General features: G+C 28.5%; 1 protein-coding gene across 1 annotated transcript; it reads left to right on the top strand.

The window, feature by feature from the left end:
* The first annotated feature begins 8,947 nt into the window (after nucleotides 1-8,947).
* LOC114380389 (NAC domain-containing protein 22-like) lies at nucleotides 8,948-11,278 on the top strand. Its single transcript, XM_028339411.1, has 3 exons — nucleotides 8,948-9,248; nucleotides 9,364-9,632; nucleotides 10,584-11,278. The coding sequence occupies exons 1-3, from the start codon at nucleotides 9,065-9,067 to the stop codon at nucleotides 11,022-11,024; spliced, it is 894 nt and encodes a 297-aa protein (XP_028195212.1). The 5' UTR covers nucleotides 8,948-9,064; the 3' UTR covers nucleotides 11,025-11,278.
* Nucleotides 11,279-12,733: the final 1,455 nt, after the last annotated feature.

Genomic DNA, 12,733 nt, shown 5'->3' with positions numbered 1-12,733 from the left:
TTTTTTTGAAAGTGGTAGAAATAAAGTATTAATAATTAATTTTTATTATTTTTCTTTAAAATTTTAAAAAGTAATTAACAATAAGAGTCATAAGTAGAAATAATATATATATATATATATATATATATATATATATATATATACGCTATTAACTAAAAAAAACTATACACAATTGACTAATTCTCAATTTGATGTAATGCCAGATAAAGAGAGTCAGTCAACTCTTAATTTGTTGCAACAATTAACAATGGGTTCTCATATGGAAAGTGACATAAAAATAAGGTAAAACTTATTATATTCCTTTATATTTTAAAGCGACAGATAGCAATTTGGAAAGTACATTATGTTTCACACATTATGATTTATTTTGAGGAAATTTGTATTTAAAATATCTTTATTTCTTAGTTTTATCATAACTCATAATTGCTGTAAAAAAACCATAATTCATAATTACATTTACGACCTCAACGTTTAGAATATTCATATCCTGCTTGCTGAAATGATTTTAAAATGATAAAATTTAATTTAGTAATGTTTTTAAAATAACACTTTCAATTTAATTCAACTACTTACACTTACACAATAATGTAATTTACATCTTACAGTATATTTTATTAAATTGAATGTAATATTCTCATAATATATGAGATTTTTTCCTCCGCTCTTAATTTTATTTTTGATTTACGCTAGCTCAATTTACGCCTGATTCGTAGCTTTCTATATATTCTCTCTTTAACGAGTAAAGTGAAGACGGAAAAGAAAAAAAAAAGGAAGAGCAAAATGACAAATCAAGTGTATTTATCGTTTATTTGCATTAAAATTTCTTGTAACTTTAATTAATTTTAGATTGTTGATAAATATATTTTCATTTTGTTACTTTAGAATATCTACAATGCAGTTGCTCATGCAAGTTGCTTAAAAATAAATTAATTTAATTAAGATAATATCATTAAAAAATTAAACATTATAAAATATTTTAAGCAATGAAAATTTATTTATTTAAATTATATTTTTTAAAATGAAACATGTTACTATAAATAAATAAATATGATCGTCCTCTATAATGTAAAATAATCGATCTTCATAATTTGTTTACAATATAAAATTTGGAAACATTGCCCTATTTTTAAGATAATAAGTTATAAGAAATAAATTCAAATATTATAAGCCATTAAGCCCTAATTGTATATGTTTGTGTGCATGTGCTTATGGGTTTGGACAATGACGGATCCAGGATTTTGAGCCAATGGAGACAATTTATTTTAAAAATATTTTCTTACTATCATACATGTAAACATAAAAATCAAAATCAAGTGTAATAAGCTGGAAAAAAAATGAAATGTCAATAATACCTAAAGTACTTAGTAAACTCAAAGAGGAGCAAAACTTAAAGAAAAAATAACTATCCAATAAAACAAAAAAAAAACAGTTGAAAAATTAAGAGCAACGGGTTCAAATTATAAAAATAAGAGGTACAATGGGATAATATTAGTAGATATATTTGTATTTTCATGCATCCCCTCATTTACATGGGTCCACCCTTGGGTTGCTAAGTGTTTGGTAAGATTTTTGAGAAATTTATAAGATTTTTTTTACCAATTTACAATTTTTTAGAAAATTCTTTTTACTCTTTTATTCAATAAAATAATATATTCAGTTTAAAACAATTTTTAATTTTAAAAACACATTTGAAAACTATCACCAGGTGTTTTTAGATCCTGAATAATTTAACAATTTCATATCCTTCAAATAATTATATGAAAATATGAAAAGAAATAGTGACATGCTATCCATGTTTTTAGGTCTTGACTAGGGGTGGAAATGAGCCAAGTCAAGCCAAGCTTTATTAGGCTTGAACTCGATCTGAGTTGAATACGTAAGGCTTGAGTTTGGCTCATTACCTGTCATAGGTTTTTTTTAAGGCTCGACTCGGCTTATATAAAAGCCTGACTTGGCCCACGAGCTTATTTAAAAACTTACTTAAAGACGTCTTTGATTAATTAATTATTTTAAAACCTAATGAAATACTAACTAAAAAAAGAAACTTATAAAATTTCGTATAAATAATGTACAAATCCAAAAATAATTGATAAACAAAATCATATTGAATTCAAGTCGTTAAAGCACAAAGTATATCAAAAGAAAATAAAAAAAACATAATATTAAAAAATGTATGGATTAGAGATGATTTGCACAAAATGAATTTTATTTTACGTGAACAGTGTGCATGAACAGTAATAAAAACTGAAATTCTAAAATCATAGAATTATTCTCCTTACCGAAAAAAAAACTCCCTAGACTAAAACTTGATACTGTTATATAGGTCCTCAGCTCCAAAACTTACAAATTTATTTTAAGTCCAAACCCATAAACGAAATAAAATAAAATTTAAACAAGATAAAATAAGATAAGATGGGATCTGGACAAAACAAAATTTAGATAGAATAAAATCTAGATAGAATAAAATTTGAATAAGATAAGATTTAATAAAATAAAGTTATTATTATTATTAGTTAAACAAGTCGGCTTGTCAAGCTTAACCAGTTTTTTTTTATGGTTTGAGCTTGACTTTTTTTTTTTTATCTAAAAAGACTTTTTAAAAAATTTGAATTTGACATTTATAGTAAACAAACCGAGCCGAGCCTTACATAGATCGAGCCAAAGGATCTCGACAAACTGCTCGGCTCATTTCCACCATGCATTATGTTACCATTATATTCGATCGGTCCGTGGAACTTTTCATGGTGAAACAACTTTTCGAAATAACTTGTTAATGTCCATGTCCTTTCTAATTTCGGAAGCTGCATACCGGTAATTTTGACTAATTAATAAATGAGTACTCAGTAACATATTTAATATATAAAAATAATATTTCAAATAAGTAAAGCATGTTGCAAAATATTACTTGTTAATAAATTTATTGGTATCAAGACCTATTTTCTAGATTAATATTTTTTTCATTTATAAAAATTATTAAAATTATAAATTAATTTTATCTGTGAATGTTTTGAGTTGAAAATAAGAATTTAAGGGTTTTAAGGAAAAGAAAAATTGTTAGAAGGACTATATTTACTTATTTCTAAAAATAGAGAGATTCAGTTAACTAACAAAATTAAAGGCTAAAATTATACATATTTTAAATATATTATTAAACTTATTCATTCTTATCTGATGACCACACTTTTTCACTCATTAGATAAATAATCTTCATTCAAAACATGTCAATCAAGATATCAAATTTGATGAAGATATAATATAAATGGGATGACTAAGAGAGAAAATCTTAAGTTCGATCTCTCATGTTAACAAAACTAATATTTTAACAACATTTACATATAAAAAAAGCTATCAAATTTAAATCAGTGCAAAAGAATTTATAATATTTTTCGCTTCAAACCATAATTTTGTATCCCATTAAAAAGCCTTTAAAATTTATCGAAGTTTTACTAAATTTGTGGATTTTAAATTTTATTAAAATATCAGTAAAGTTATGATTTTTAATATTATTTCATATCCTACTTTCATAAAAAACTCTATAAATCTTTTAAAAAGAAAGTATAAATTGAAGAATATTAACTAAACTAAATAAACAGTAATACTAAATTTAATTAATTTCTTTAGAAAAATATAAGAACCTGATTAATTATAAGAAATCTTTTAAAAAAATCATGCACATGCACTTTAACCTAAATGAATTAAAAAATTAATTAGACCACAATTATATAACAAATCATCCAGGTAAGTTATAACTTGATATGGCAATTAAAACAGACGAATGACATGTTAAATCCACAAAAGAAAACGGGATCTTAATGGTTTTGGAATTGATTACCACGAAATTTCCTTTCCCATTAAGAATTTGAGTTCGTATTCGTATGCTTCTGGTACAAAAATGAGTAGCAGATTGAAAGCACGAGCTTTGGCTTTCAGTTGTAATTTCTCTCAAGCAGATACATCCAGTACAGTTACGTAAGCACTGTGTTTTTTTATTAATTACAATTCAATCATCTTCCGGGCCATGCATGAGACAAATTTAAAGTTTTATCTTTTTGGCAAAATAAGAAAAGGAGGCACAAAATCGAGAAAATTCGAGGAAAGAGCATAGGAGGTTGCTTTCGATATGTTGCGCACAATAGAACAATTTTGTAAGACTTTGATCTGGTAATAGCCATTCAAGACAATAAGCCTCATCGTCATTTACTTGAGATAGAAAGACCTATTGGAGTCTACGGGGGAGACTTCCAAGTCAAACCCAAAATCATATCCATTAATTAAAATTCATCCCCTATTTTCGTTTATTTTATAAACTTTTAAGTGTGTGTGATTTCTGATTTCAAACGAAAATTAGTAAAATAGAATACATGAACATAATGTTGCAAACGCGTATATGCTTTTGAATTTGGAAAAAAATAAAATAAAATATACAAGTACTTTGTATTCTTTGTGCTGATGTTATTACTCAAAAAGACTTTGGCAATATAAACAATTTGACTTCACAGACAAAATAACGAGGTACCATTATTATTATTTTTTATTATCAATAACTATAGTAAAAGTTACCACTTTTAGTCTCTACTTTTTATTAGACTATTTTGTCCTTTAATTATTTTATAAATTACCTACTACTTTACCTTTGAGTGATTATATTGTACAATCAAAAATATTTATTTAGCATCCACATAGTTATCTGATTAACTACATTAATATGTACGGTTGTTTTAGTTTATAAGTGATTAAGAGTAAAGCAGCGTAATTATATATACGAGGAATGTTACTAAAGTTCTTTTTCAAATACTCTTTATTATTCATTAAAATTTATTAAAAATCATAATTTATAATGTCTTACATTTAAATTAGGAGAGAGTTATTAAATATATAAGATATGAAAGTCATAAAAATTGATAATTTTCAATTAATTTTAGCAAATAACAAAAAGTATTACTAACATTTCTTACATATAATTATTGATGTGATTAATATTAACTATTTCTGAGGCAGCCATTATTAAACATTTCAATAATCTCGTAACATTATTAGTGACTTGTGAAATAAAGTTAACTTCTGTTAGACATTTTAAAAATATCATAACACTATTAATTACTTGTGAAACAAAATTAACCTATATTAGTCGAGGTTTTAGTTTTCTTTTTAGTTTATTTTTATTATGACAAAATCACCTCCATTAGTTGCGGCCACCTGCATGTTATGATTGGAACTTTTTTGTCTCGTAGCTGAAAAAAGACTCGGGTGCTTGCGCGTTTTCTTTTTATGTAGTTAACTAGTAATGTACCAAATGCATGTGTCTCACGAAAAATCTCTTTTTTTTTTTTACTTATCTAATTTGTCTTTATATAATTCATTGTTATACAACGTCATATTTTCTTTCTATGTGACATAAACTAAATGTAACCAATGATTCTTTTTTTCTTCTTCTGACAAATGTAACCAATAATTCAATCCATAGGTTTACATGAAGAAAATCCAAAATCTAGTATTTTCAGGTTTCTTAAAAATATTTTTGTACAGAGCACGGTATACAAAGCATTATGGAGTAGTTTTTTTTGGTTATCAAAGCCTTTTAGATTATTTTTTTGGTGATTTCAGAGCTTTATAGTTAATGTAAGTTTGATTCGGATAAAACGTGAAATGTGTTTATATTTTCCATTTAATTTCGTGACAATGTATTTAATGCCACGCCTTGTCAGTTTCAGTTACAAAAATATTTCTTGATCACGAATTTGGGATAGTAAAGAGTTGTCCTATTGATTTCGTGGTTTATATTTGAGATGCATATATGAATATTAAGTCTTTAAAAGCACACACCAGAAAAGAAAAGAAAAGAAAAAAAACAGGTTCTCTCGTAAACATAAATGTTTTTAGAGACATAGAACATGCTAAGATCATTAAGTCTTGACATAAACAAAGTGATTTATATTTTAGAGATCTTATGAGAGTAAAAGATATGTTTTGTTTATATTTTTTTACTGATATTTTTTATACATGTGATACATATATAATAATTCTTATAATAATTTATATAATATCATTTTTTTCAATCTCTCTATTTTATTATTTATTACATTTTAAGCTTGTCTATGCTGTCATTTTCTCTCTCTCATAGTTGCATAAGGATCATTTCTTTTTTGTTATACTTGTTTTATATAACCACCTTCTAGGTAAATAATTCAATATTTTTCGCCTCTCATATCTTTTTTAACCATTCCAATTTTGAAAATAATTATAAAGAGTATGTTATTATCTTTCAATATTTTTTATTATTTCACATTTTGATCTATTAGCATATTATAAATATTTTTAAATATTTTTTCAACTTCTACTTCTTACATATAAACACAAGTAAAATTAATTTCCTTTATTAATAAGAGAGAGAAGTCTAAAAAAAGAAGGAATAATTAGCTATCATCATGATTCACGTGGGTCCACTTATTTAAACAAAAATCGTGTTTCATAGGATGTGACTCTAATAAAAATAAAACGCAATTGTGTGTCATTCTTAGTTGTTGATATGAAATATGACCGTACGTACTATCTCCCTTCTAATATTTCTCATTTAGTTTTTTATACATCTAGGAGGCTGCGTTTGGTTGTGAGGAGAGAAAAAGAAAAAATGGAAGAGAATAGGTAAAAAAAAGTAAGAAATAAGGTGAAAAGGAAATTGGTTTGGTAGAAAAGATATAAAGTGAAATCGAGAAAAAATATTTAAATTAAAGTAATTTGATAGGTAAAAAATAAATATCATTTGAATTATTATTATTATTATTATTTGGTTTTATAAAGAGAGAAATAAATTATTAATAAATTAATTTGTGTTACCAAGAGTGGCAAATTGTTCTTTTTTTTTTTTTGAAAAATGTAAATTATATTAAAACCAAAATGATACAACAATAGACGGGACATACCTCGTAGTTAGAAAAAATCAAAAGTTTCTCTAACATAAGAAGGCCTATATCAAGATGCTAAAACAAATGTAATAGATGCGCTTGTTCATACATAAGAAACTTAATCTTGCTAATAACCTTTATTACAGAAAATTGATAATTTTCAAAAATCAACTTATTTCTAGACAGCTTAGATGCATTAAACTGTAATTTCTATAATTGTTCTCTCTTTTTTGTTTTGTCTTACATGTGGCCGTAGAAATAGAGTAGGCACAACACGAGTTAATTACTTTGTACTTCTTCTCACATTAGCGGAGAAATGTTTTTGGATGAGACCGCAACAAATAATTGATTTATTAGCTACAGTTGATTAGAATGTTGTGTTAATAATATAATTTTAAAAATTTCTTCGCCATTTCTTCTTTACTTAACTGACGAAATTCATTCCTATCTACGTGTTTCTCTTCTCTTCTCCGCATCTCAGTCTTCCGTCGTGGCTATCAATCGAAGGCTTAAAATGAGTCTCACCATTGTATATCACTTATTTATATTTTATAACTTAAACATTTTTTTTCTTTAACTTATTAACTTTATATTTTTTACTAAATGAGTACCACCAAACAAGTCCATATCTTTATATTTCATCTATATTCCAACCGCAACTCTTAATAAGCATTTAGATGCATAATAAGATTAGAGAACCATTATATTGCAATTGGTAATTGCAGTCAATCTGGTTATATTTCCTACTTCGCTGGCAAGACTGTGTATAAGAGAGTCGTTATTCTTCCTTCGGAATTTGGAATCCACGCTGGGATTTCGTTCCAACCTTCAACCCATGCTAAGGGTTATAGCTTCAACTTCAAATTTGAACTCACACTAGAGAATCAAAATTTTGACAACATTTTCAAATATTGAAGCTCCTTTTAATATTTGAGACTACTACACTAATAATCTTTTGCCAAGGGCGTAATTAATTTGCCGGAAGTTGTTTTTAAATGAGTCAAATTAATTACTGTTGACGAATTGAGTCTAGTAAAAGGAATTAACTTTAAAATAATAAATTTCGATTTAAATTCTTACTATAGAAAAAATACACTTGTGTTTACGGTTAAACTTTGAGAAATATTACATAAGATACTTTTGGGGGGGGGGGGGGGGGGGAATTGTATTTACTATGAAAGTCATTTGATTTAAGGCTTCATTAAATTAACGCTGCAGTACTGTTTGGTTTGGAATTATGCCATTCAAGACCCAAATAAGAGTATGCACGTATTTAGATGTGAGGAACTTTCAAAAGGTTGGAGTTGAGTCTGCTAATTTGTAATTTTCTCGTTTGGAAGCTGTTGGCATGTTGCTACGTTATTTGGCATGTAAGTGGAATAACAACGACGTAGAAATACTTTTATTTTGTGCCCAAATCATTTAGCAAATAATACAAACTTGTTTCTTTGCTACAACGCACTTAGTAAAGTCATAGACAAAAAAAATTAACCATAATGTGCGAGATCAAATCTCATAACTCTTCTTCCCCCTTCTCCAGGGGATTGGGACCTTCATCTCTTGTGAACTTCCCTTAAAATAAAACCCTTACATGCATTAAAAACAAGTTAATGGTAAGGTAATTTTGTACCGTACATTTTTTTTCTTACATGCTGAAATGGAAGAAATTAAAGAACATAAAGTATAAAGTATGGTCATGAAAATTGTAAGAGGAATTTCCGGGTAAAAGTCCAAAACCGAAAGAAAAAATAGGTCAAGCCATAACATGTATATGCTGTCCCACCACAGTTTAGTCTCTGCAGACTTTTTGTCAAGCCGCGTTGGTCCCACTTCTGGCGGACCCACCACACTAATGTCGTAATAATGTGGAGAGTCGCAATTACAAGTCCATTTTCTTTCAAGATTTCTTAGAGACTTTTGTGCCCCCTAGGCCTCCACGACCAAGTCATAACCCAAACTCAAATATTTAATAAAAATAAAACCATCAATTAGCATAGTTATGAAACCAACCATTCCTTATAAATACCCTCACAACACATATTCATTTTATATCAACTAACTTTGTGCTTCCTCCGCAGAAAAATAAAAAAAGAGTAGCTAGCACTAGCTAGCTAAACACAGTACGAGTAGTGATCATAGGCAAGCAAAAGCATATTCATAATATGGCAACCATGGAAGACATGAACAACATGAGTGGTGAAATTACACTTCCAGGCTTCCGATTCCACCCAACTGAAGAAGAGCTTCTTGATTTCTACCTTAAAAACATGGTTGTTGGCAAGAAACTTCGTTACGATGTCATTGGTTTCCTCAACATCTATCAGCATGATCCATGGGACTTGCCTGGTAATCAGTTAAAATAAACTATGTCTCTGTTTTATGATCTGTGCCACTTAATTGTTATGGCATGTTATATAATATATATGTTCATAGACATTAATTTGACAATGTTATATTATAGGTTTGGCAAAGGTTGGGGAAAGAGAGTGGTACTTCTTCGTGCCAAGGGACAAAAAGCACGGAAGCGGTGGAAGGCCAAACCGCACAACTGAAAAAGGGTTCTGGAAAGCCACCGGTTCAGACCGGAAAATAGTGACCTTATCTGATCCAAAGCGCATAATTGGGTTAAGGAAGACACTGGTTTTCTATCAGGGAAGAGCTCCTAGGGGATGCAAGACCGATTGGGTCATGAATGAGTACCGTTTACCTGACAATTGCAAACTACCTAAGGTATATTATTATTTCAACATTAACTATTACCATTTTTCTTTCTTTCCTTTTAGGCAGCTTGTGATTTGAAAAAATAACTTAGTTTCCTGCCACGTGTTTTTCATATCACAGATTCATTTCCCCCCACCTTTCCTTTACGCGTCAATCAATTTCTCATTCATATTAGATTAATTAGAATAAATTTGTTGACTTTTACTTCGAAGTCATGCAAGTGATTTAAACATAATATAAAAATTTAACTCTTTAAATTAGTATTTATATTTATTTATAAGTTTAATTGACATAAAATGTCCGAGTAGAATTTCTCCTCCTAAACTAAACCGAAAAAATGGTCAGTACAAAAACTTCAAAATTATAAATAATGTGTTTGACAGAAAGAAGATAAGCAATATTAAAGAAAAAATTTATATTTTTTTTTTAGACTCACATCTTTTATCTTTTATTTATATATTTTTTATTTTCCTCTTTTGAATCAAACACACCCTTAATTAGAAATTAAAGGTATACATAACTTTTAACATCATTATGATAAAAAAAATCAATAATACTTATTATATACTAGTTTGTTATTGGAGGACATCTTAAGTGTATATTCTATTTTTTTTTCTTTATTTATTTCGTTACTTTTAACTTCTTGCAAAAAATACCAGGACTTTTCCTAGGTACAAGTGTCTCGTTAAGCATATGGTATATCTGACAGGGAAGGAAGTTTCCTAGAGACAGAAAAGAAAATGATAGTACATAGTAGTTACTTTCTATACGGCTAGGATGTGAATACATTTAGTGTGCGCCCTTTTAGTCTTATTTTATGAACTCCATTCACAAGAAAGTTAGTAAGAATTATGCAACTTAAAATTGAAGTAGTAGTACACATAAAATTACATTGCAAATTAATGGTACTAAAAGTGGTTAATAAATTAAGCATATGATGATTATGATATTTGGGTACAGGAAATCGTGTTATGCAAGATATATCGAAAGGCAACTTCGTTGAAAGTGCTGGAGCAAAGGGCAGCACTAGAGGAAGAGAGAGAGATGAAGCAAATGGTTGGTTCCCCTGCTTCTCCTTCCTCCACGGACACCATGTCCTTTAGCAGCCCACAGGAAGAGCAAAACATGCCCTTGCCATTGTTGCAACATGTTCTTAAGAAAGAGTCTGAAACTGAAGACATGGTAGTGCCTAAACAAGAAAAAATAACCAACCAATTGGTCTTAAAAGACACCAACAAAAGCACTTGTGGCACATCACTACAAATGCCCTTTGGGAAGGAGAAGCTTCCAGACCTTCAGCTTCCCATGCTCTCGGATTGGACCCAAGATACCTTTTGGGCTCAGTTGAATAGTCCATGGCTCCAAAACTTTACTCCCACCAATATTCTAAACTTCTACTGACTCCACTCTATATGCATCATTACACAAATACCATATCAACTGCAACTTAATCAGTTATTACTTATTTATTTTGGAATGTATATGCAGTGAATTAGTAATTAATAACGTTTTTTATATTAGCTCAATTAACTAGACATGTTTTCGTGCACATATATGGTGTTTCCTATCAAGTTCAGCCTAACTGGAACTTTTTGTCAACCCTTGAAGATGTTTCACTCTTAAAATGAATGTTCAAGAAGTAAAATTCATCAGCAGATTCAATTCGGCAGTTTCACTATTCACTTTTTGGAGACTTGCTTTAATAACCATTGATCTGCTCGTTTTCCAGCTCAAGAACATTTTATATTACGATTTAAGGATCACAATTCCTTTTATATTTCTTTGCAATAAAGAAAACATTGTTTCCTAAGGTCATTTTGGAACACTACAATTCTAGAATGGAAATCATTAATCTGAAATGAAATTAGTTAGGCAGAATTTGCATAACATGCAGAACTAAACTTCAAAATCCAAATAGAGGACGTGACCCAAATCCTATTAATATATCAAAGTAGTTTTCAAGAAGAATGGTATAAAAAGGAGAATTTTAGAATTAGACGAGGACCTGCCTAATGCATTAACTTAGACATCCAGTTAGGTTAGGTTATGTCCTTGTTTTCAAAAAACTTCTATCAGATCAATTTTGGTAAAATGTAATTAGTGTGAATGAGGAGAAGTAATTTCAATTATTAAAATCAACGATTAAAAATATTTTTAATCAGGTATCCTTAACTTAAAATTATGGAATAGTCTCTTGAAATAGTAAAGACAAAAATAATAATTGTAGGAGTACAATAAATCTCACAATAAAGAGAGAGAAAAGTGAAAGAATAGATAGAATTTTAAAATGTAATAAATAATATGGTAGAGAAAAAATAAACACAAAATAATATTATATAAATTGTTTTAAGAATTATTGTACATGTATTATATCTCATTTTAAGAATTGTTTTAAGAATTATATATATATATATGAGATCAAACCTTAATCACATACATAAGAGATTGATTATTTATCCATCAAACCACACCATGGTGATTATAAACTTAATTGGTTATTATTAAAAAAACTAAATTATGAAAATTAAAAAGAAAAGTGATTTGGTAAAAGTTTCTTTCAAAAATAAATTTTAAAAAATAACTTGGTGCATGTTTGAGTTGGCGTAGAAAACGTGACAATATCTGTTTTAATGCACATCCCATGGAACAATGCATAAGAAATGATTGAGATTAGTTTGCAAACGTAATTTTGAGGCTTGTGAACATTTATTCGAACATTCTTATTTCTACAAAAGTTTTTATTGGCAATTTTTTGAATAAATAATTTTATTAACTGTAATATTGTAATTGAGGGGCTAAAACCCAAAGAAGAGGAACTAATAACTAAAGCAACTCCAGAGAGAGGTAAGCCACTAAAGAAACAGAAGCAAAACCTGAAACAGAGCCCACAATCCACTGCTACTACTAGACTAGCACATTCCCTTCCCTTTATCTTTGTTGACACATTGACCCCAGCTTTGGCAGAACAAATCACGGCAATTATTGATAATTTCAATTTGAGAGAGGTGAGAGAGTTTATGGCCATCTTTGGATAGCTAACCCGATTTCCTCAAACTCTTGATGCAGCAATTGCATAAATTTAAGAATTTTCGTTATGCCTATCATTTTTA

The sequence above is a fragment of the Glycine soja genome, chromosome 12, assembly GCF_004193775.1.
Source record: "Glycine soja cultivar W05 chromosome 12, ASM419377v2, whole genome shotgun sequence".
Lineage (NCBI taxonomy): Eukaryota > Viridiplantae > Streptophyta > Magnoliopsida > Fabales > Fabaceae > Glycine > Glycine soja.
The sequence above is the reverse complement of the archived record's forward strand: the minus strand, read 5'-3'. Positions and strand labels throughout refer to the sequence as shown.